Source organism: Eretmochelys imbricata, chromosome 7 (genome assembly GCF_965152235.1).
Source record: "Eretmochelys imbricata isolate rEreImb1 chromosome 7, rEreImb1.hap1, whole genome shotgun sequence".
Lineage (NCBI taxonomy): Eukaryota > Metazoa > Chordata > Testudines > Cheloniidae > Eretmochelys > Eretmochelys imbricata.
The window spans coordinates 83,091,033-83,116,732 of record NC_135578.1 but is presented as its reverse complement, the minus strand read 5'-3'; the positions used below and the strand labels follow the sequence as shown (position 1 = coordinate 83,116,732).

The window sequence follows — 25,700 nt, the reverse complement described above, 5'->3', positions numbered from 1 at the left end:
CTGGCTGCAGGAGCTGCCACAGGACGCTGGGCTGAAGCTGGTCAGGCCGACCAGGGGCTAGGGCTGCTGCTCTGGCTTGCCAGCCTAGGGCTGGGGCTGGGGCTGGGGCTGCTTGGGCCAACCTGCCAGCATGACTGGGATTGGCTGGCTGGCCCAGGGGTCCTCTGGTGGCGGGGTGGGGTGGGGTGGCGTGGGGGCTCAGGGCTCCTGCCACAGAGGGTGTGGCTCATGCAAAAAGGGTGGGGCTGCGGAGCTAGTCTCTTCTAAGGGGGGGTTCACTTTCCGCCCACGGTGTTTGGCTTTATGTGTTTTCCTTCTGTTTTCTAAGCTCAAAGGGGAGTTCTTTAAAGCTATCTAATAGTTGTGTGCCTTCTGTAGATAAGACTGGGGGAGGGGAAAATGGCAGCTGGTAGCACTGATATTCTTTGCATTCTCCTTGTACCAGTAGCACAAGGCGTAGTCTTTGGGAAACTCTATTGTGAATTGGTGTTCTCTCCCCAAAATGATGCCTGGCCTTGCTAATGAGGTGAATTCCCTTTACAATTCAACTGATTAACAAATGTCATCCCCACTGTACAGATAAACAGTCTTTTATCACGCTTCTCTTTTCCATGTGGCATCAAATGTTCATGTATATTCAAACATCCAATCACTCTCCCCTTCAAGCTCTTACCTTGTCTCTATTATAGCCCCCTATAAGTGTATATTTGGTACCTTAATATTTCAGACAATCCTAAGTGACTGGTGGAACAATTCCTGTTTGCCTCCATCCAAGGCAAGCGCTTCTCATTGCCCTGACTCTTCTCCTGCCTTTTCCCCCTCATTTGGAGTTAAAGGCCCCATGCAAACAGAAAGGACGCAGCCTAGCACCTGAAAGTATATATACATCCACAGTCATATCCATCACACTGAACAGATTAGACAGTGAAAAGACACCAAGGGAGCCACTGCTCAAATTTTTTCGTACAAAAAGGGTTTTTATTTAAAATTGTCTTTTCTAAAATTAATTTTTCACAAAAAAGTTTATCAATTTTATAAAATGTTCCATTTTGTCAATGTTTAAAATCAATTTTTTAAATTAAAATAATTTTAAAATTATTATTATTATTTTGTTTACTAAAAACCGTGTTTTCTCACTGAAAACTGGGGTTTTGGTAAACAAATCTATAAAGATCTTGATTAAAATGCCAGTAAAATAAAATCATGCACAATTTTCACAAAATGGAAAATTGGTCCATTTTTAACTTTATAACATGGAAATAACTTGGAAATTTCAACTTTTTTTGATAAATCATTTTACTGTTTTTCAACTGTTCTTGTTGACTGAGTGAATAGAAAAATCTACAAATAGAAACTAGTCCCACCTTGGTGGCCTGCCACTTATCAGACATCATCTTTCTGAACTAAATTGTCTTGACATAGATTTCATAGATTCCAAGGCCAGAAAAGACTATTGTAATTATCTAGTCTGACCTCCTGTATAACACAGGCCATTTAACTTCTCCAAAATAATTCCTAGAACATATATTTTAGAAAAACATCCAATCTTGATTTAAAAATTGTCAGTGATGTAGAATCCACCACAACCCTTGGTAAATTGTTTCAAAAGTTAATTACTCTCACCATTAAAAATGTATGCCTTATTTCCAGTCTGAATTTGTCTAGCTTCAACTTCCAGCCATTGGATCTTGTTGTACCTTTTTCTGCTCGACTGAACAGCCCATAGTTAAATAGGTTTCCTCATGTAGATTCTTATAGTCTTTAATCAAGTTACCCCTTAACCTTCTTTTTGTTAAATTAAATATATTGAGCTCTTTGAGTCCATCACTAATCTTCTAATCATTTAATCATTCTTGTGGCTCTTCTTTGAACCCTCTCCAGTTTGTCAACATTCTCCTTTAACTGTGGGCACCAGAACTGAACATAATATTCCCACAGCAGTTGCACCAGTGGCAAGTTTAGAGCTAAAATAACCTATCTATCCCTACTCGAGATTCCCCTGTTTGTGAATCCAAGGATTGCATTAGTTCTTTGGGGCACAAAATAAAACTGGGATCTCTTGTTCATCTGATTATCCCACACACAAATCATTTTCAGAGTCACTGCTTCCCAAGATAGAATCCCCTATCCTGTAAGTATGGCCTGCATTCTTTGTTACTAGATGTATACATTTACATTTAGTCATACTAAAACACACATTGTTGGCTTGCGCCCAGTTTACCAAGCGATCCAGATTGCTCTGAGTCAGTGACCTATCTTTTTCATTATTTACCGCTCTCCCAATTTTTGTGTCATCTGCAAACCTTATCAGTGATGGTTTTATGTTTTCTTCCAGGTCATCGATAAAAATATTGAATAGTGTAGGGTCAAGAATCAATCCTGCAAACCCCTCTGGAAACACACCTGCTTGATGAGAATTCTCCATTTGCAATTACATTTTGAGACCTATCAGTTAGCCAGTTTTTAATCCATCTAATGTGTGCCATGTTAATTTTATATTGTTCTAGTTTTTCCTAATCAAAGTGTCATGTGGTACCAAATCATGTTGTGACATCTTGACATGGCATTGGCTTCTCAGCGATTTCAGGAGGTTTTCATGGCGCAGAGGGCCTGACTGACAGAGTGTTGTGCTGCCCCATCCTAATCAGGACTTTCCCACCGGAATCAGTGCAGGTGGTAGATCTGACACAAACATAGCGAGGCGGATCTGTGGCTTTCACTAACCCCTACTCAGACCTAGTTTTAGAAGTAAGGGCACAAAATGACCTTTGCTTTTGTATGCCCTCAGGGAGCCCTTCTCTGAGCAGATAACTAGCCCAATGCAAATCTGGAAAAAACAGCTTGTAGAGTAGTATGCGAGTAGTGTCTAGCTGAGAGAAATATCCTGCTAGCTTAGACAGTAATGTGGGGGTCCTTCTGCACAGCTGACAGAGCTGCTGCCTAGAATTCACAGTAGCCCTTGTTCTCAGAGGGAGGGGTGCAGGTAATACATTGAGCCTGTTTAGCCCTGGGAATACAGTGAGGCTGCTGGAGTCTCTGGTAGCTGGTTGGGGGTATTCAGGAGCATCTGGCCTACAGTTGGAAGAGACGAGTGTCTCAGTGCATCCCACCTCACCTCTAGCATTTCGGTCCGAACAGTTTTGCCTCAGCCCAACCAACACACAGCTTTGTGGCATTGGTTGTGAAATCTAGTTCTATGATCCTGCAATCTGTGGTAAGCCCGTGCAACAGAGAATGATGCAGGCAGGGCCGGCTCTAGGTTTTTTGCCTCCCCAAGCAAAAAATTGGCCGTTCCCAGAGCACAACTGCCCAAGCAAAAAAATGGCTGGAATGCCGCACCTGGAATTGTGCCACCCCAAGCATGTGCTTGCTTTACTGGTGCCTAGAGCCGGTCCTGGATGCAAGCATCCTGGAGACATCAAGGAAGGCATGATTTCTCATCACCATTGAGGTCTAAATTTTCAGGATGCTTTTAAGACAATAAGCAAAATGCAGAGGAAAACACTAAGGTCACTTAATTAACTTTGTATCACCATTGAATTTCTTAAAATAAAATTTCATCTAGAATTTTGTTTAAACAAATGAAAGCTCCTCCCCTCATTTATCTGAGAATTTCTGTGCCCTCTGAGAGATCTTTCAAAGCTCTTCCCTTTTCAGTCCCCCTTGTTTTTTGTTATTCCCTTCTCTCCCAGTATCGGCATAGCAACATTCTGCTCACTCACTTTCCCAGGGCGGCTAAATACAATATTTTATTTATTTATTTTTGTAACAATTGAGTAAAACATCAGTTTTTTCATTATCATCTTCTCCATGACCAGTGGTTGAAGTAGATGTTAACAAGAGGATCGAGATCCCTTAGCCCACCAGCCAAGGAGGAGGGGGAACCGTGAGGAAGCAGTGCTTCGCCTCACCAGGGAGAGGAGAGGTGCTCTCTCTCTGCTGTTAGTGGGGGAGGGGAAACTATTATGGGCCTCCTGATCATGACAGTAAGGGTAGGCAGGTAGATTTTGTACCCAGGCTGTACATTTTCATGAATGTTGCAAGACTGTCTTAATTTGTTATCACTGGGCTTCAGAGTTTTCACCCCGGTTAGATAAATGTGTGGAGTTCATACTTCTGTTAGGACACATCTACATTGGGAAAAGCATCTTGTATTGACAGTGCCTCTCCTGGCCTCCTCTCAGTTGTGTTGAATACAGATCAGCTGCCCGTGTAGATTGGATCAAATCATTACAGCAAGTGAGATTGTGTTGATAGGCTTAACCCACTTACACTAGCAGCCAAACGGTTTTCAAAATTGGTTGGAAGGGCCAGGGAGGAACCATTGTTGACACCATTGTCAACTATTAGTCATTTTCACAATGCAGATGGTCACTTTAGATCTATTCTTTCAATCTGTCTATTGATTCATAGGCTTTAAGACCAGAAGAGGCCAACATGATCACCTAGTCTGACCTCCTGCACATTGCAGGCCACAGAACCTCACTCACCACTCCTGTAGAATCTTACCCATATATTCCTTCACTGCATCAATCCAATTTCAGAAGAAACCCTGCAACCAAAACTTAGAATCCTGTTTAAATTCTTCAGTGGAAATACACCAAATCCACAAAGCTGCTCTCTGTGACCTAGCATAGAATTTTCCAGGGGCTGTCTCTCTGGTGGCCTCGTCTTTTAGTTTTGCTTTGTTTCAAGTTCCAAGAAAAAATTCAGAGTGAAACTCTGCTGAAACTGCATGCGAAACCACTCACTTTCTCATTTGTTTCTATCTGAAGTGTTGCCTGCACTCACAATGCTGCCCAGGCTTGGCCTGCTGAAAGGTTAATGAGCCCTAGCAAACGTGACCTGATGTTCAAGTCTGTGAAGACATATTTGGAAATCATGTGTTGCTCCTTTTGGGGTTTCACAAAGAAAATCACGTGAGCTCTAGATGGAATCTAATTGACTTTGTGTGACAGAAAAAGAGATGGGCAAAATTTTGTGACCAACCCTATTTTTTCAGCAAAAAGTGCAGATTCAGTTACATGAAAATGTTTTGTGAATTTCATGTTGGCTTTACCAAATTATTCAAGTAAAAAACCCTATAAAAGATCCCCCAAAATCTAAATGTCTCATTTTGAAATTTTTGAAACAAACCTGTAATTTTTTGGTTTGACACTAGCTTTTCTTTCAAAATTTCCAGTAATTTTATTTTTTTAAATGTCAAACATTTAAAAATGCTCTAAAATGAAACAAAATATTTCATTTCAGGCAGACAAAATGTTCCATTTCATCTGAATTACATGTTTAAAACTTTTCAATTAATTTCATTTTCTGTCCACCCTTAAATTTTTTGGACATTTTTAAATTGCCAGCAAACCAAAAAAAAATGTTCTTTGCTTGGCTCTAGACAGAGATTCCTTTTCCATTAGAATATAAGAATGGCCAGGCTGGGTCAGACCAGTGGTTCACTGAGCCCAGTATCCTGTCTCTGACAGTGGCCAGTGCTAGATGCTTCAGAGAGAAGGAACAGAACAGGCCAATTTTGAGTGATCCATCCCTTGTCGTCCAGTCCCAGCTTCTGGCAGTTGGAGGTTTAGGGACACCCAGAGCATAGGGTTGCATCGCTGGCCATCTTCCTCTAAGCTCTGTCTGTTCTTATGGATTGTCTGTATGAAATTAAGGCACAGCAAGCTAGGGTGTAAATCTGCCTTGTTCTAGCATACCGTGCACTGACTGCCTTTGGGAATTCTGCTGCCACGCACTAAAAGTTCTGTCGTGTGCTTTAATCTATCCCACTTTGAAACACGAGTCAAATAAAGTGCACTATGGAAGTTTTAGTGCATGGCAGCAGAGTCCACAAGGGCACTCACTTACTGTGTGGCAGGCTGGGTCAGGGTAGATTGCTGCTTGCTGTGCCCTGTTTGTATAAACAAGTAAAGCCCTGCACAGATACAAAATTTGTATCCACATGCGACCTGCAAATATGGTCCACAGATATCTGCAGATTTGCAGGGCTCTATAAACAAGCCCTTAGACTGGCATCCCCTCAGGACAGGGACTATCTCTTCTCATCTGTCTGAAAAGCATCCAGCCCATCATGAGCACTACCAAAGACAAATAATAATAAACTTGAATTAGCATATTACCTTAAACGCGACCTGATGTTTAGCTCCAATATCCTAGATGGCTAACAGAAGTGAATTCCTCACTTAGAGCTTAATCCAAAACCCACTGAAGACATTTGAAATATTCTCCTTGATTTCAGTGAGCTTTGGACCAGGCCCACAGTAAAGTGCATTTTAATCTACACAAGACACTATAAGCAGAGCTTCACTACCCTGGAGACCCTCCCACTCTCTGCCCCTTGTGTAGTGCTATCTTCACCCCCTTTAGTAGTACAGGGTACCATCAGTTGGGTGATCTCTCTCGGTTCCCCCTATTCTCACCCACAGAGCGGTGGACACTCCAGGTCCATTCCTGTCCCAACCAATGCTCTGCAACCTGCCCTTCCACTAATCTGTTCTGTGCAGAATGCCTGAATGCCTGGCAGGGCGCTACTAATACTGGACTGCAGGAGGCCTGACTGTTGGCATGACACACCTTTGAAAGAACAGTGTTCGCAGGGGCCTCCCAAGCACCTGAGCCCAAGATAGGATGTCTGTGCTCTGAAGGGCCATGCCCAGAGTGTGAACAGCAGAAAGGTCACCTTAGAGCCGTGGTTTTCAACCTGTGGCCCAATCAGCACACAGCTGTGGCCCATGTGACATCCTCAGGGCCATACAGATAGTATATAGATATTGTATGGATGTGGCCCACATAACACGGAGAGAGCTACATATGCAGCCCACAATGGTAATTAGGTTGAGAACCACTGCCTTAGGGGTACAGGTAAGAAATGTTATGTTGGAATCAAGGGCTAGTTTTAATTTTTGTTGAGCTTTGAAAATCTTTGTTTGATTGCTTAACTATCCATGTAAATGTGTTCAGAGGAAGGTGCAATTGGCAATTTGCACAAGGGCAACCATCCCTCTTTCACCAGGGTAACATTATTACTGGTACTGTATTAACACCCAGAATCCCCAATCAGAAACAGGTCCCAAGCGTGCTGGGCACTGTACAGACTGCTCAGCTTATTGGCTGAGCAAAGTGAGGTCTAACACTCAACTCAGTGTCACTTGTCTGTCTGTAATGAGAAAAGTTTTAAAGGAAAAGTCCAATTAATTCCAAAATGTCAGGGAACATTCTAGGTGTCATTGGGGGAGAAGCCCATTGATTTTTGGTAACAATGAGGAAACCGGAACACGGAAAAAGTCTGATTTCCACACAGTGCCCATTTGGTGCTGCGTTGTGACCTCAATGGTAACTCAGTCTGTCATTAAGCACTCCTTCCAGGTTATTTACATGTTTCAGTCCCATTAGTTGAAATGAGTCAGCAAATGAAACTGCAGGCCAGGACTGAAGTGCTTTGACATGACTGTTGGAGAGCGCAGGTCCTGAAGACTGAACTAGCTTTTGGCTGCTTCAAATCAGGAGCAATATTGGCTGAGTTGGAGTGAGGATGGAGATTTCCACACCATTCTTGGCTGGCTCCAGCAAATTCTTTTATCTTTGCCCAGTCAAAAATGTTTTATTTCATCTATAGAGATTCCTCTGCCTGCAGCACTAGGGGTTGCCAGGCATCCAGTTTTCAACCGGAACACCTGGTTGAAAAGAGACCCCGGCTGCTTCGGTCAGCACCACTGACCGGGCCATTTAAAGTCCGGTCGTCGCCACAGCAGGGCTAAGGCAGGCTCCCTGCCTGCCCTGGCCCTGCATAGCTCCCTGGAAGCAGCCAGCATGCCCAGGCCCTAGGCACAGGGAAAATCAGGGAAGTGCCGCATGCTGCCCTCACCCGCAGCCCCAGGAACTGCAGCCAATGGGAGCTGCGGGGGTGGGTCATGGGCAGTGCGTACCGTGCAGAGCCACCTGGCCGTGCCTCCAGCCAAGGGGCCGGACATGCCGGCTGCTTCTGAGAGCCAGGGCAGGCAGGGAGCCTGCCTTAACCCTGCTGTGCCACCAACCGGGAGTTGGCTGAGGTAAGTGCCGCCCAGCTGGAGCCCGCACCCTGAACCCCCTGCCCCAGGTCAGAACCCCCTCCCGCACCCTAACTCCCTCCCAAACCCTGCACCTTGAACCCCCTGCCCCAGATCAGAACCCCCTCCCACACCCAAACTCCCTCCCAGACCTCGCACTCACATCCCAACCCTGTGCCCCAGGTCGGAATCCCCCTCGCACTCAAATTTTCTCCCACACCCTGCACCCTCTCCTGCTCCCCAACCCCCTGCCCCAGCCCGGAGTCCCCTCCCATACTCTAAACCCCTTGGCCACATCCCAGAGCCCCCTCTGTACCCCAAACCCATCATTCCCAGCCCATCCCAGAGCACACACTCCCAGCCAGAGCCTGCACCCCGTCCCACACCACAACCCCCTGCCCCAATGTGGAGCCCCCTCCTGAATCCCTAATTTCTGGCCCTACCCCAGAGCCCGCACCCACTGCTGGAGCCCTCACCCTCTCCCATACCACAACCCCCTGCCCCAGCCCAATGAAAGTGAGTGAGGGTTGGGGGGAGCAAGCGATGGAGGGAGTGGGGCTGGAGTGAGTCAGGCCAGGGCATCAGGGAAAGGGTGGGGCAGGGGGGAGGGGCAAGGGTGTTCAGTTTTGTGCAATTAGAAAGTTGGCTAGAGATCGTGTTCCTCACCTTTCTGACATCTGCCAGCTCTACTCCTGAATCCGAGTCTCCTGCATGTTCTGTGTTACACTCCCATCCACATCCCAGCACTCCACTGGTCTGACTGGCATAGTTCGGAGCTAAAAAGCATGGCAACTCTGTGGCCTGATCTTGCATTTACTGATGTGTGCCAGTATCTGATCAATTTCCAGCCAGCTGCATGAAGTTTCTGGATTTTGACTTTTTTGGCTGATCAAAGCAAAGTCTTGCACTCAACTCAGTGTCATTTCTCAGTTTGTCTGTAGATCAAAGAACCAGCTGATGGCAGATTTTAACACCTCCCAGCATAAAAGTACCCCATCTCAGCTCTGCCCTTCTTTCCAATACAGTTTTAAAATGTTTACTCTCTGAATGACTTATCTCCCAGACAGAAAGAAAAGAAATAAGGGGGTGGGGGGAAGAGAATACACACAGAGTTCCTGGAAGGAAAATTGGGGACCCTGGTATGGCAGGGAGAGGAGAATTGGGGGACACACAGAGTCCCTAGCATAAGAGAAGGGGTGGCAGTGCAGAGATCCCTTGAAATAGAGGGGGATGGGAGGGTGGCACAGAGAGTTTACAGCGGGGAACGAGAGGGATGCAAGGGGGCTCTGGTGTGTGGCATGCAGAAACAACAATAACAACAGTTATTTATCATCCTAAACCATAGGAGTTTTTCTTAGCAATTATTGTCTGACTAAAAAGACCTATTTTGTGGCAGATTTCTCCCTTCACACACCACAGCCATCAGTAAATCTGCTAGCCAGTAACCAGGAAATGGGAGATGAGGTGTGTGTTGCGGGGGGAACACGAGGTTTTTTTCTTCTTTATATTAAACAAATATTTGTGGCTGCCCAGTGTTAAGCTGATTGCCAGATTTGGAGTCAGGATGGATTTTTCCTTAGGTTACATTGGCAGCAACAGAGCAGGGAGCGTGTGTTAGGATCAGAGCATCATGTCCCACATAATCATTTCCCCGCAGTTTCAGGCATCCTTATAGAAGCCCACTCCTTCCCACTTTCAGCTTCTAGCCCTTTATTTGTTAACCTGTTCTGTCTTTAATTTTCACTGAGCAACATTTACTTGCCAACATCAGAAGCCCCAATTACAAAACTCTTCTCTGTATTCAGCAAAGGCCGTGAGACATCACGCATGAGATAAGTGACCCTGATTCGAGGCCAGCTGAGGGCACCAAAGCACCAGCTGAAGGCTGGCAGCTTGGCTGGTAACCAACTTATCTGGAAATACTCAAGACTATTGGAGTAGGGAAAACTTCAGAGCCCGAGAGTGATCTCTCGACAGCTCAGTTTCTGAAAACTGGGGAGCACCCAGTTAATAGATCAATGCAAAGTCTATCCTGGTTGGTATCCTATATGCCCAGAGAAGCAGGCAGAAGTGACAGCTTCGGAGTGTGTGCACACAAACACATGCACAGTCTTGACAGCAAAGATGAGCATCTCTATAGACTACAAAGATGGTCTTCTTTGAACTCAAACAAACTGCCTCTATCTGCCACTCTGTTAATAATGAAAGACTCTATTCACCTAGAACCCAGGACAAATGTGCTGTGCTTACACCTCCAAAAGAGCTGGGGTTAAGCAGCAAATAGAAAATAATCTAGCCCTGCATCTCTGCACATTCTCAATATCCCTTTATGGGACCAGTGCTGCTGTTTCGTTTATGACTTGGCTTTGTTCTGACGCACAAATTAGTTCAAAGTGAAGGAAAAGGGAGGACAATAATTGCAGGAAAGCAGAATTTAAAAAACACAGCAGGTCCTCTTCTTACTCCCACACAAACAGCACTCTTTAGCCATCCCCAGAAGAGAGCCCCTTCCTTAAGAGTCTTTGAGAAATCTCCCTTGAACCTTAACACAGGGAGGAAGGTGAGAAAGTAAATAACACATATCTACCTAAGCTGAAATTCTTTTGACTTCTGATCAAACAAAAAGAGGGTGAATACAAAAAGTGGATAGCAAATTAGGTTTTCCTTTCCTCTCCTTTTTGGGGAGAGAAAAACCAACCTGACTTTACCTTGGTAGAAAGCCAAGTAGAGAGCGATTGGCAGCACCCAGCCCTTCCACACACTGTCCGTTGAATGACTGTGGTAAACATCCATCTTCACTCACTGAAATTGGAGCTAGCCCTTCTCCAGGATTTTTCTCTCCTGTGTCTTACATGCGTACTCAGAGCAACCCTGAGACAGAAGGAGCAAGAGAGTTGCATACACAGGAAATTTCACTGAGATAATGCCTACTGTAATTTGAGAGAGAGGAGCTGAGAGCACCCCCATGAGGTTAGAGAAAGAAAAAAGAAAAGGAGCACCTTAGAGACTAACCAGTTTATTTGAGCATAAGCTTTCGTGAGCTACAGCTCACTTCATCGGATGCATCTGATGAAGTGAGCTGTAGCTCACAAAAGCTTATGCTCAAATAAAATGGTTGGTCTCTAAGGTGCCACAAGTACTCCTTTTCTTTTTGCGAATACAGACTAACACGGCTGCTACTCTGAAACCTGAGAGAAAGAAAAGAAACTTTGTGCTGCTCAACACAATGGTCCAATCCCTGCAGGTTTCCTGAAATCAACAGAGGACTGTGACTGGGTGGGACTGCTAAATTCAGCTGTCTACTTCCATGGCACACAAAACACATGCACTGAGATTAGGTGGCCACATGCGCACGCACACAATTGTGAAATGCAGCAGTTCATTCTGTTTTCCATTTATAGGTTACTAGTTTTAAAATAAGTGGATTAGGGTGGCAGGAGGCTGATTTGTTACATTTGGAGGTAGCCAGTTAGACACTTCAAATTATGCTTTTCCTCACAAGAAAGTACAACTCAGATGCACTATCCAGGTTTCAGTGACGTTTGTGCTTTTTTAAAAAACGCAATTTCTAGTTGGGTTGATCGCAGCACAAGTTGTGTGAGGGGCTTATTCAGGATCAGAATCCAGAGTCCACCATTTTTCCTGGTACGTGACCCTTTCCTAGCATAATCATGTTTTTTTCCCCTCAGGAGATACTATATGATCCTGTAAGGGTCCTGTGTCTCAGGGTTAGGGACGGCCCCCTTTGGCAGCCGTGGAGAATCGTGCCAGGTTGGTCTATCAGGCACCCGGGCTTGCAGTCAAGTCACTGAGCAAGTGGTAGCTCAGTTTACATGGATAGGGGAGAGGGGGACACGCAGAGCAGACAGTCAGTGGATCAGTCCTTCAGGCTTAAGGATTGAGTATTCGAGCAGTCAATGGCTCAGGCCTTTGGGCCTAGGGTTAGTGCTCATCCAGCTCCGAGTGGGGGGCCAGAGGTAGGGAGACCCAGGCCACCCTGCTCCACTGCAACCCACCCCAGTGCCCTGGAAGTGACAGGTTATCCCATCACAGGGTTGGCACGGAAGTGTGGGGTCCCTGCCTTGCTTCCAAGCACCACAGCTGAGTCAATGTCTCGTTTCCCTGTGTTACTTCTTACCGTCGTCTGGTGGGCCTGTTCCGCCGCATCAGGGGCCTTGTTCCTTGTCTCTGCACCAAGCAGCTCACTCTCCACTTCCTCTCTGGGTCTCTCCATCTCTTGGGGCAGCAGCTGGCTCAAAGGAGTCATCATGCGTCACAGCCGGTCATGGGCTGTGCTGGCGGTTCGGCTCCCTGAGAAGGACGTCTGGCTCCAGCAGAACTGCAGGGCCCTGCTCTTATACTTCTGTCCCCATCCCCATGCTTCCTGCGAGGGTTTAGCTAAGCCCAACAGGGTGAGTTAGCCCCCTCTGTGTGAGAATGAGGCCATTCTGCCTCATTATACACACACACACCCCCATAAGTCCATCTCCGAGGAACTGAGATTCACCTTCTCCCACCCGGGAAAGGAAATCCATGTTTGTGTGCCTTACTGGCTCAGTGTTGAACTCAGAAGACATATGGTAAGAGGATCAGATGCCACCTCATTAACCACGGTTTGGTCTTCTTTGCAGTATGCAGTGATCAGTCACTAGAGGAAAGGGGGCTCTATTGCAGGGTTTCTGCGGCTCACTTGATAGTGAGGGCCTCCTTTTCAATAATGGAGTAGTTGCACTTGTGTGGAAACAGCTTCCAACTGATGTAAATCACGGGGTGCTATTCTCCCTTGACTTCTTAGGGGAGGACTGCTCCCAGAGACACTTCTGAGGCATTAGTTTGAAGGATGAACTCCTGAGAGAAGTCAGTGCTGAACAGCATGGGTTGTTGGCACAGGAGGTCCATAAGTGTCTGGAAGGCTCGAGCGCAGTCTGCTGTCCAGCGAACTCATCAGGGTTGTCCTTCAGAAGTTCTGTCAAAGGAGCCAGGATCAATGAGAAGTTGGGGACAAAGTAGCAGTAATAGCCTGCTAACCCCAGGAAACTTTCTTGGTTGCAGCAGTGGATAGGTCTGAAGGGCCTGGACTTTACCCACAAGGGGTGGACTTGACCATGCTCCAGAATGTATCCTAGATAGGTGGCCTCCTCCCAGCCTAGTTTGCATTTGCTGGGATTCACCATGAGTCCGGCATGTGTAAGGCTCGAAAGATGGCCTCCACTTGTTGAGATGGTCCTCCAAGTTACTGCTATACATGACCATGTTGTCCAAGTAGATGGTGGCAGAGGTGCCATGGAGCCATAAGATGTGGTCCATCAACTGCTGGAAGGTGGAGGGAGCCCCATGGAGCCAGAAGAGCATCCTGATAAATTAGTATAGTCTCACTGGGTTGGCAAAGGCTCTCTTCTCCTTGGAAGCTGGAGCCAGCGGAATGTGCCAGTACCCTTTTGTGAGGGTCTAGCAAGATTTGCTGAGCTAGTCAAGCAATTCATTGACTTGGGGCATTGGGTATGTATCGAACTTTGATATGGCATTCACCCTCCTAAAGTCTCTAAAGAACCTGAGGGACCAGAACACTGGAGCTATGCCACTCAGTCTGGGACTCCGTAATCACCCCCCAGTTCTATCATTGCTCAGACCTCTTTCTCCACCGTCTCTCACATTCACCACATCAGGGGCCAAGTGTTCTCTTGGACGATCTCCCCCGGGGTTCTCAGGATCACGTGCTGCACAAGGGTGGTTTGTCCTGGCCAAGCCATAAAGGTCTTGGGGAATGCTTTGAATAGACTCCTGACTTGCTTCCTTTGTTTGGGAATCAGGGTGTCACCAATTTGAGGTTCCTCAGAGTCTGTCAGGACTGGGGCCTGTGGGCCCAACTCTGGCTCAGGGCTATACTGAGCAATCAGTGACCCCTCTCGATCCCATCAGGGCTTCAAATGATACATCTTTAGTTTCTTTCTCTTGTCTGGCTGCCAGATTTTGTAGTTAACGGGCCCCACTTGGGCGATAACATTGTAGGGCCCCTGTTCTCAGGCAAGCAGTTTTGATGCTTCAGAGGGAAGCAACAGGAGAATCCTATCTCTGGGTTCAAAGGCCCTTTCCCCAGGCTTCCTGGTTATAAGCCTGCTCCTGTGACTTTTGTGCATTGTGGAGATTCTCGCGTGCTAAGGTTCACACCTTCTCAAGTTGATCCCACAGTCAGAGGACATACTGCAGGAGACCTTGCGACAGGGAAGGTGCCTTCTCCCACTTCTCACAAACCAGGTTCAGGATTCCCCATGGCTGCCTCCCATAAAGCAGCTCAAATGAAGAGCGCTTGGTTAACAATTGGGGAACTCCCTGGACTGCGAGTAGCAGAGGGGGGATGAACTGGTCCCAGTAGTGGAGCTCCCTTGGGGAGAATCTCCAAAGCATGCCCTTGAGGGTTTGAGTGAGTGTTTGAATAAGCCATCCATCTGAGAGTGATAAACAGATATCCAAATCATCTCAATGCCCAACAGGTTGCAGACTTATTTAAGCAGCTTTCATGTGAAGTTCATCCCCTGGTCTGTCAAGATTTCTCAAGGAAGGCCCACTCAAGCAAAGACCTTGAGTATCTTCACAGCAATGGTCCGGGCTGTGGTGTTAGAGTGGGATTGCTTCAGGGAAGCAGGTAGCATACTCCAGGATCATCAGAATGAACCTAAAACCGACCATGCTTCTCTCGCGGATTCCCACCACCTCCATGGCAAGCCTCTCAAAGGGAACTCCCACTATGGATAGTGGGAGAAGCAGAGCCTTCAGTGCTCCCTGTGGAGTGACAAGCTGGCACTCTGGGCAGGAGCTGCAAAAGTCTTTGACTTCCCAATGGATTCCTGGCCAAAAAAAACAGGCCAAAATTTGGACCGACATCCTTTTGTGGCCCAAATGCCCAGCAGTGGGGATGTCATGGGCGAGCTTCAAGACAGTTTGCCTGTGGCATCAGGATAGTACCAGCTGGGTCTGGGCCTCTTGCATCTGCGGGTCGTGGTCCACTCGGTATAGGCAGGTCCCTTTTAGCTCAACCTAGGGGTACTGCATTTCTCATTGGGGCTCCATGACCCTCCCATTTATGCTGGCCAGTTGCTCATACTCCCAACTGAGCTTAGGGTCTTCTCACTGATCTCAGCCAAAGTCAGCTCCCGGGTTTGGTGGATCCTCCCCATGCTGGTGAACAGGGCCTGTCTTCTTGTCAGGGATGTCAAGTTTACCATCCCAGGCTCCCTCGATGTCAGTGTCTGGATTACTGGATGTCTCCCATGTTTCCTTGAGGAGGTCCCCCTTGAATGTGGGCTCCAGTGTGCCTGGTTTGAGGTTCACAGTGCACAGAACCTTCATAAATCCCGTCCAGCTCCAGACGAGGATGACCAGGTAGGCCAGTCTCGAGGCCAGGCCTACTGTCATGGTTCTGGTCTCACCGTTCACTGTCATGATGGCCCAGGCACTGGGGTACAGCTTCACATCCTGATGGATATATTGTAAGCAGATGACTTCCCATTGCAGATTTGGGGTGGTGAGGAGGTCTCGTTGGATGAGTCTTGGCACCCCAAGTCCACGAGCATGGGGACCCATCCCCCTTCGATTTCCACAAGGATCATCAGTTTGCTGGAGGGCTGTTTCCAAGCACAAGCCTCGCTGGTCCAGACTTGCCCGAAGTCACAGTCCATCACGGGGCACCCTCAGCAGAGATGGTCGAGGCAGCTGCAGGTGAAATATGGGCTGATTTCTGACCGCTTGGGCCAGTCTCTGGAACTAGTCGAGAAGGTGGGGCTTCCAGGTATCCAGGTTTCCCTTACTAGGTCAGTGGACCCTGTGGCCCTCCTTGACACTCCAGGTGACCGCCGCTAATACCTGGGATCCTGTCTGTTGGTATGACTCTCACTCAGTCTTAGCCAACAGCTTTGGAGGTTCCTTGATTTGGGGGTTGTTCCTCTTTTGGCTGCAAAGTCTGTGGGTTGGGCTCTCAGAGTAAGGGCAGACTGGGCTTTCGGTGGCCACATAGTTTTCCATTAAGATGACTGCTTTGCTCAGGGTCTCTAGCTGGAGGCAGAGGACCAGTGCCCTTCCTTGTGGCAGTAGGATGTGATTGATTGCTCCAGGACCACCCGTTTGGTGACCTTGACCCTGGTGTGCTGCTCGGGCTAGACCCACCACCAACAGGTGTCCTTCAGCTGCTGCGTGACCATCTGCAGTCTGGCCCCCAGTGAGTATGTCTCTCTGCAGAACTGTTGCCAGAATGTATCAGATGTAATGTCAAGGGTGGCGAGGATTGTGCTTTTCAGTTGCTTGTCAAATACGGTGCTAGGAGGCTGGCTCACTGTTCAGGGAGCCACTGAGGCAACCCACTCAAATGTGACCAGAAAGGCATCCGGGTCATCATCAGGCCCCATTTTGGTCAGGCACACAAGAACGGGGAGGGCTGTCTGGATTGCCCGTCCCACGGGGCCTGGTCTCACAGCTAGGAGCATGGCAGCCATCTGTTGCAGGCATTGCTGCTGTTGATCTCATTGCTGGGCCCCCAATTCCCGAATCAGCTGTTGCTGTTGGTTGCCCAGCTGTTGGAGGAGCTGCTGTTGCTGCTGGAGTTGGACTGCCTGTTGCTGTTGCTAGCTCTTGGAGAGCCACTTTATCAACTTCTCCATTTCCATCAGACTGGGAGGGGAACTGAGGCCTACACAAATAAGCAGTCAATGACCCAGGCCTCCCAAACAGCAGTCAATGGGTCAGGCCTTAGGGTCTAGGGGTTAGTGCTCATTCAGCCCCAAGGAGAGCTGGACAGTGAAAGTCAATGGAGGCTCTGGCAGGAGACATTGGGCAAAGACTCTATGAGTGCGGCATTGCAATACTGATGTTGTCTCATCACACTGTAATGCATCATATGGCACTATTCCAAAAGCAGGCCCATAGTGCCGATTGTGGGTGATGTTGCAATGCAGGTGTCACCCTGCTCAGTTTAGGAGATATGACTGGGCTGTGTGACACAGTGAACTGGTGAGTGGTAAAGGAGAGACCATCCCCCATGCCAGGCAAGCTTCTAAATGCATTTGGAATGAAACTGTGCCAAGATGCTGGCGGGGGGGGCGGGGGGGAATATAATGAATCCTGTCCCTTGTTTTTTGCCTGGAGAGAAATCTTGTACCCTACTGAGAACAAGCCTAACTCATGCATGGTTTGAGATGGCGAGCAGGAATGGGAAAATATACACAACAGCAAATGAATCCTGACTAATCAACCTCCCCTTCCTCCTCCTCCAACCTTCACTACTTTTAACAGTAGTGTCAAGAACACATGTCCTATTACGTGTAGTATTTGCATTTAAAAATCTCTGTTGTCCAACCACTTACAGAATCCCCCCTTCAGTGTAGATAACTTGAGTTTTGTCGATGTTGTGAGGGTCAGAGAGGGTCAGTTTCTTTTCTCCCCCTTCCCACTCCAAGAGTTCTGTAAGGTTTCTTTTTAGCTGTCTGAAAACAGTAGCTGCACAGTCACTGTGTGCTGGTGCGCAGCACTTTATAACCTAATTCTCCCCTCAAAGAACTACTTCTATATCACATCCCCCAGTGGTAGCAAAGTACTCATAACAGGAAGCACCATCCTCCCAGCTCTGCCTGGGATCCTGATCTGCTGGGTTGGTTGGTATGTTTGGAATGTTTGTTTGTTTGTTTTTTTGACTGTTCATGAGGTAGCCTTGTGAAGAGCCTTACACAGGCAGAGCAAATCTCTGCTTCAAAGGACAGAGCATCCTAAATCCTTCTCTTTTATTAGAATTTTTGTATTCCACATGTTGACTTATCCATCAGATAAAAGCTATATTATTACAGGCCATGGCTTCAGTTCCTACAAGGTGGAGATTGGGGAAACTGCCTTCTTTGCACATCATTGCATACGCAAGTCACATTTTCACTTTTTTTTTAACCTAATGTCCTCTTTCTGTTTAAGTATTTGGAGTAAGATAAAATGATCTCTCTAAGGGGCCCTGCTGTTTTTCCCCTCACCCCTCACCATTCCATTTTTGTAGAGTAAAAAGGGCTTGCACCTTGTTCCCAGTCTGAGCAAAAGTTTTGCACTCGCTGCTTTTGCTTCACGGCGTGTCAAGAAAACATTTGATTTTGATCCACTTAAATTTGCAATTTCCTCATCTATTGTCTGAGTTTCATTTTGAATTACAGGTTCAAACAAGCTCAAAATCTCAAAGTAAAATATAGCCAAAATTGATGAGTTCCACTTGTTTCATATCAAAATTATGACTAAAGTAATCAGCTGTAGTTACCTATAAACTGGGCCCAAGGATCAAACAAGGTTAGCGAAGCTAATTGGCCAAGCAAAGTGGAGCCTAACACTTAATTCCTTGGCATTTCTCCCTTAGTCTGTCTGCCTGTAATGCAATAACTTTAGAAGATCAGGGATGACTTAACTCTAAAATGCCAGGGAATGCAGTCTAGGCATCAGTGGGAAGAATCCCTTTGATTTTGGTGGCAAGTCAGAAAACCGGAAGAGCAGAAAAGCCTGCTTTCCACACACTGTTATTTGGGGCTCCAGGCAGAGGAACACTATGGCATCAGAGCTACTTGTCTCTCACTCCTTCCAGTTACTTTGCATACTTCAACCCCATTTGGTTGAAATGAGTCAGCAAATGACAGTTCAGGTCAGGGCCGAGGTGCTTTGAGAAAGTTGGGGATATGTAGCGGGTCAGGACTGGAATAGTAGGGGCTGCTTCTGATCAGAAGCAATATTGGCTGGAGATTTGCACTGTGGCTCCCTCCACACAATGGCTTCCTCAGGCAAGATCATTTACCTATGCCTGGTCAAAACGGGTTAGGTTCATCTAAACAGTGCCTACCTGGCTACAGCACCGAATGAGCACTGTCAAGAGGAGAGGTGACCAAGGCAGGCAGTAGGGTTGGGGCTTAAGGTTAGTGTTTGTGCAGCATTAGGGTCACTGGAGGAAGAGAGTAATGACTCGCTGGGGCCTTGTCTACACTAAAGGGAAAAGTTGATCTAAGCTACGCAATTTGAGTTACGTGAATAACGTAACTCAAATCGATATAGCTTAGATCTACTTACCGCGGGGTCCACACTACGCGACGTCGATGGGAGATGGTCTCCCATCGACTCCCCTTACTCTTCTCGATCAGGTGGAGTACAGGAGTCGACGAAAGAGCGATTGGCGGTCCATTTAGCGGGTCTTCACGAGACCCACTAAATCAATCACCGATGCATCCATCGCCACAGCATCGATCCTCTGGTAAGTGTAGACAAGCCCTTGGTCACAGAGCTCCTCTGCCTGCAGCACCAGACAGGCACTGTCAAGGGGAAGTTGTTTATGAACCTGCTGAAAGAACAAAGAGAAGAGGAGGAGTGGTTGAGATATCTTAACAATAAAATGTAGGTTTAGTGGCAGTGTCCTGTAAAACTGCAACAGGCTATTGGGTAGAGACTGTGTTCCTGCCCCTCCCGCTGCCTGCCAGCTTGGTGTGCATAACCAACAAAGTGTAAAAAGAAAAGGAGTACGTGTGTGACCCAGTAGAGAAACTCTCCAACTCACTTGCCCCGAATTTTGAGTCTGTAATGGAAAGAGGAAACCACCTGACTATTGTGTGGTTTGAGGTTTTATTGCAAAATTTTTGCAGAGCTCTTGTGAAAACTATTCCCTAAGGGACAAGAGGCTTCTGAGTAGAGAGAGATTTAGTACAAAGTCAAGTGTTTTTTGCAACTAAAATCTGGTCAGAGGGACCCACAACTATCCCATTTTAATTTACCCTAACTCCTTCCTGTGTCACATGCACAGCTGGGGTGCTAATGTCACTGCGCCCACCCTCTCATCGACCTGTGCCAGAGTGAGATTGGCATGTTCCGCTTTCATGCCTTTCTTACAGAGTGAGATTTCCTGTGGCAGGTGACAAGACAGAGTAAAAATGTCTCTCCAGCCTTCTCCTCTCGCTCAGAGAACTGGGACCGGTGAGGACAGGAGCATTCCATTGAGACATAGGAGAAAAGTCAGCCCCCCTGCCAAGTGTCCCACCTGAGAAATGTTTTTGTCCATCACCAGCCAATGGAATAAGAGAAACTCATCTCTGCATGACTTACGGTGCATTTGTCATTTGTCGAATGTTTCTCCTGTTAAAAGAAGAAAGGGCATAATTAAGAAGACTGATGGATTTACAGTTCTTATCCTGACAGTCCTTGTGCACTTCAGTTATCATCTACCATTGAGATGTGACTGGAAGAACTTGCAGTGATTCACTGACCACAAAGACTATGCAATAAAAATTTCCAGACACTTGGTCACTGTTATTAGAAGTTGGAAGGGTTCTAAAAACACTCTGTTTAAACAGTGGACGACTATGGCTTAGTGGTTAGAACATGTGACTGGAAATCCATCATCCTATTTCTAGCTCTTCCCCTGATTTGCTCTGGCAGTGCCAACATTAGACTTTTTTTTTCTATCTATTGTTGCTGCCATCCCTGGTAACAACAATAGAAGCTCTGGTGCAGAGTCAGGGCCTCCTTTTTAACCACAGTGTCCTGTAGGCCTGTTCTGAGCAGGGTTAGGCAGGATCCAGTTTCCAGTACAACTCCCAGTGTTGCTACCAGCAATAGTAAAACAGGGGAAGAAACCAAACTAGGCAAGGTCTGTGCGACAACAGGCATGTCACTTAGCCTCTTTGGCCTCAGTTTACCGATTTGTTAAATGCTTATCTATTGTGAGACTTACTTAGCTACTGTTTCTAAAGTGCTTTGAGATCCTCAGATGAAAAGTGCAACAGATATGAAAAGCATAGTTTTTTGTTGGCAATAATTCACATGTACCATTATTATCTCTAGAAGAAGTCTCCATCCTGTGATCATTGCACCACCAACCCCTAGCCAGATCATTGAGCTGCAGCCAGAACTTGTACATTTCTTTTAGCACATGACACTAATTGTGTTAGTTCTTTGCCTGCAGGCCACTACCACAGTGTGCGTCACTATCCTGGATGAGAATGATAACGCTCCAGTGTTCCAGCAACAGCAGTATGAAGTCACGCTGGATGAGGGCCCCGCCACCCTCAACGCCACCCTCATTACCATCAAGGCATTGGATCGGGATGAAGGGCCCAATGGCACAGTTGCATACGCCATCACAGAGGGGAATATCGTGGGCACCTTTCACATAAACAGCACCACAGTTAGTAACAACTTCATGCCGTTACCTTATTTCTCCCATTTGTTTGGTTAGTTTCACTCACACTAGACAACCCACCACTCTTGTGCGTCTTTTCAGGGGCAGATCTGCACTGTGAAGGAGCTGGACTATGAGATCAGCCATGGACGCTACACCCTGGTTGTCACTGCCACAGACCAGTGTCCAATCCCATCACGCCGTCTCACAACCACTACAACTGTATGTAGCTGCTATGGGAGCAGTGTTCCACAATTACTCGAGACCATTAGAGAGAGGGATGTTGTGGGAAGCTGGAGGGGTGGGGCTTGCAACATTCTGTGCAGTAGTGCCCCTTTAAGAAGTTTCATATCCCCCTTCTATGGAGTGCAAATAGTTCTACACATCTGGGGTGATTAGGTCATTTTGTCGAGTAATCCTTGCTCAACAATGTGTGGCAGCTGCACGCTATTATCCTAAATGTTGTTGCAAAATATGGAAGAGAACAGGAAGGGGGTGAGTTCGTTGCGATGATCCCCCCCCCAAAGGGAGCAGCAGATTCACACTGAATAAATGGGCTGAGACATAAGCCATTTCTGTTCCATCATCAGATCACCCCACATTTTCTAATATTATCCGCCACCCATATTACTTTGTAGCCCCTGGTTATAGCCGTCAAAATTTCCCCAGACTTTTCAACTAACACCTTCATTCTCCATCACTTCCTGGTCTAAGCTGTTGTGCAGGATTGTTGTGTCCTGTTAAACAGCTGCTGTGTTTCCTTAATGAAAGGAAGAATGTTTTTACATGTCTAATTAACCTGATTATTTGTGTGTTGTTGTGTTTAGAAAAAAAACTATTTCCTTTGATCCTTTTTAAATTGCCCCTTTTCTTTTCTTTGGGTGTCCCCTTATTCTTGTATTTGGGAAGGAGAAATAGCAGAGCCTGGCTGAGCTTTTCTACATCATCTGTTACTTTACATACCTCTATCAAGTCACCTTTTTATTCATCTCCTTTCTAAACCTACCATTCCCATTTCTTCTAATCTCCCCATGGGAAAGTCTGTCCAGGCCTCCAATCATTTGTTGCCTTTGTCTGGATCATTTCCATTTGTGCTATATCCTTATTGACCGGCACTGGACACGGTTGTCAAGGTGAGGGTATAAAGGGGCAACTTATGGTGAGAATGTTTCTTTACTGGAATTGAATAGACCAGTGGTTCTCAAACTTATTTGTTTGTACCCCCCTTCTTTGTGTCTGTAGTCGTTTGTACCCTGCCTCCACAAGTACATATGCTGTCCCCAGGTCTGAAGGCAGAGTAGAGAGCAGCGGCTGCTGGCTGGGCACCCAGCTCTAAAGGCAGCACCACACCAGCAGCAGCACAGAAGTAATGATGGTGATGTGAAAAGTGATATTCGTCAATATTGCTTTTCACAGGAGACTTAGTGCCTCATTGCCACCCTTACTTCTACCAGAGGGCTGACAGCTGGAGCCCCACCACCTCCAGGTGAAGGATTGTTGGGAGGGGAGAGGAAAGCCCAAGCTTGGGGGTGGGGCTCCAGCTGTCCCCTTGAACCTCGCCTCTCGGATATGCACAGCCCTTCTGCATGATCCCCAGCCACCCGGGGCTGACAGCCAGAGTTCTTTAATTAAAAAAATTAAAACACAAAGCTCATGCCTCCCTTAACACATTCCCACTCCTCCCTTGGGATGCCTGCTCCATAGTTTGAGAACCACTGGAATAGTCCATCCAACTTTCTTTTGCAACTTAAAACAAAACTCAAGGAGTCAAATGGCAACATCTCTCCATGTCCAGAATGGTATCACATCTCCTCCGAACTTCAACCATAATTCTTAAACTGGCTTCATCGCTGTTTTTACCATGTGCAATTGGAATATCTGTTTATGTATATTTCAGTATGTACTTAAATTATAAGCTGTTTGGGGCAGAGGCCATCTTTTTGCTTTGCCTTTGTACAGTGCCTAGCACAGTCCTGATCCATGTCTATGGCTCCTAAGTGCTACCACAATGGAAGTAATAAATCACAATAATAAGTAATAGCAATGGGAAAACCCAGCCATCCAGTCTCAGACTTCCATTTCCCTAATACTATGTTAATGTGCTAGAACATTGTTAGGCTTTCAATCTAATAAGGGCTGAGTATCTACTGTGAACGACTTTGTATAAATATTCGCCTGCAGTTTGTAAATCTCTTGTCTTCAGCTATGTTCCCTCGCCCATAGGGTTCACTTTCTGTGAATATTCTGGTGAATAATTTACTGGCAAGAAGGTTTGTGCAAACTGTGAATTTTAAGTGTATTCTTTGCCAAATATTTGTAGAAAGTGAATCTCAAATTTGTTACCTTGAACTTTCGCACGAGAAACCTGATTGTAAGAAGAAGGGTGGGCTTGTGGTGAAGGCACTGGACTGAGACTAGGGAAATCTGGGCTCCTCTACCAGCCCTGCCTACAAGCTCCCTGAGTGAGCATAGACAAGTCACTTAATCTCTCTGTGCGTTGGTCATCTGTTTAAAAAAAAAAAAAATCCAACAGGGATAATAATATTTCCTTTCTGTAATCCTTTGCAAGTCTTGTCTGTAAGTTCTTCATGACAGAAACTCCCTCTTGCTATACCACTTAGCACAATGGGGGCTGATCTTGGCTGAGGCCCATAGACTCTGCTGTAATATTAGTAAATAAGAATAATAAAAATAATTCATCTAGTCAGGAAAAAGAAACGCACAGCACCAAGAGATTCATGTAGTGAGATACGCTTCAGCAAAGTATCCATGCCTTTCGGTTTGTTTTGGATAAGCACCCAAACTCCAGAGGTTTTAAGGTTTGCACACTGCTAGAAACAACTCTTGAGTGTATGATACATAAAGGAGAAGTAAAGCAACGGGTTACTAAAAAGACATCTGTATGCAAACTCATATGGGGACCTGGTCTTCCACATCAAGCTGATGATTGTTGTGGTCAGAGGAGTTTTTGAGATTGTTACTGTCTGTCTGTAAGGCCTAGGATTCCTCATTACCCATCCATTTCTCAGCATAACTCAGGTAGTCAGTTTGTCCATCTTTATATCTGTATATGCTGCAGAAAACATGTAAATCATCTGATTTTTGCTTTAATTTGCTTCAACATTTACAGTGGAGTAGTGGTGTCTGTTTTTAAAGTACCAGAATAACATGTCAGTGATCAGAAGGAGGCTGGTGCTGTTTTTCTCTCAGCCTGTCAAGCTGCAGAGCCAATCAGACAGCAGGGCAGTGATTTACTTGGACTTTGCTAAACAGCAAAAGCTTCAGGGACATCACAAATCTGTGGGATCCGCAGATTCTTTGCCTACGCATACAAACTTTGTTTTCTTCGTACTATATTTAGTTTGGCCAAGAACACAGCCATAATATGACCAGCATGCTCAGGGTCAAACCACCATGTTAATTTTAAACTTAGTGACTCTGCTGAATTTTGGATGGCTCAGTAAACCAGAAAGAGAGGAAGATAATTTGCTGTCTCCTTGGTCAGTATGTTCTGAAAACAGCAAATCCAGAAGTGTTTTGCTTATGCTTCAGACTGAATATGACCTAGACAACCTGGAATGTTTTAAACAAACATACAGAGACCTTTAATAAAGTGAGAAGACAAAGGAGGTGCCACCACTTTAGTCCAAGAAAACAATCTGTGGAAGAATGTTCCCTGACTCCTCTGTCACGGTGCCTGCTTCACACCCTCTGCCCAGGATATTAGATACCACAGGCTGGGACTGAGGAAAAAAGGTGGGCTCTGCTTCCACTGTTCTCCCTGGTTTCTCCTTCACTGTATACATTCTTGTCTTAACTGCAGGTGTTGGTGAACCTGAATGATATCAATGACAACCAGCCAACTTTTCCAAGAGCCTACGAGGGACCCTTTGACATCACAGAAGGTCAGCCTGGCCCAAGGGTGTGGACTTTCCTGGCCCATGATGGGGACTCAGGGCCCAGTGGACAAGTGGAGTACAGCATCATAGGAGGGGACCCTCTTGGTGAGTTGGGATGGAGGGGAGAAGCAGAAGCTAATATCCGGGATTCCTTTGGATTACTCCCACACCCATCGAACACACATGCCTTTGCATTAGCTCTTGCCCACATATGCACAAGCAGGTAAGTACAGGTTGAGGAAGAAGGATGCTCTTGCGGGTAAGGGGCAGGACGGGTACTCAGAAACTGTCTGGATTTTATTCGTGGCTCTGCCTCAGACTTCCTTAGGCAGGTCACTTCAAGTGTCCTTGCCTCAGTATATAAATGAATTTCCCTACTTCCCAGGGGTGTTATGAGGGGGACGTCATTATTATGTGTGAAGTGCTCAGCTACTGATAAGTGCTGTAGACATGCCTGTAAGTAAATTAAATGCATATACACACTTCTTGTTGCACACGCCCATTTGTGTATATCCCTGGGTCCACTCACACAGCTCCCTGTGTATACACAGCTGTTTGCTGACAAATACCTCTCTG

General features: G+C 46.4%; 2 protein-coding genes across 5 annotated transcripts in view; one reads left to right on the top strand and one right to left on the bottom strand.

The window, feature by feature from the left end:
• Window positions 1-10,931, bottom strand: part of VSIR (V-set immunoregulatory receptor) — a 50,885-nt gene extending 39,954 nt beyond the window's left edge. For all 4 annotated transcript variants that reach the window (XM_077821921.1, XM_077821922.1, XM_077821920.1 and 1 more), the window contains exon 1: window positions 10,763-10,931. In XM_077821921.1, coding sequence (XP_077678047.1) covers window positions 10,763-10,847 — 85 coding nt within the window. In that variant the 5' untranslated portion in view covers window positions 10,848-10,931. The remainder of the gene's footprint in view (window positions 1-10,762) is intronic.
• The window catches only part of CDH23 (cadherin related 23), a 498,190-nt gene that overhangs the window by 433,312 nt on the left and 39,178 nt on the right, over window positions 1-25,700 (top strand). The window contains exons 38-40 of the mRNA XM_077821918.1: window positions 21,010-21,231; window positions 21,328-21,447; window positions 25,049-25,229. Coding sequence (XP_077678044.1) covers window positions 21,010-21,231; window positions 21,328-21,447; window positions 25,049-25,229 — 523 coding nt within the window. The remainder of the gene's footprint in view (window positions 1-21,009; window positions 21,232-21,327; window positions 21,448-25,048; window positions 25,230-25,700) is intronic.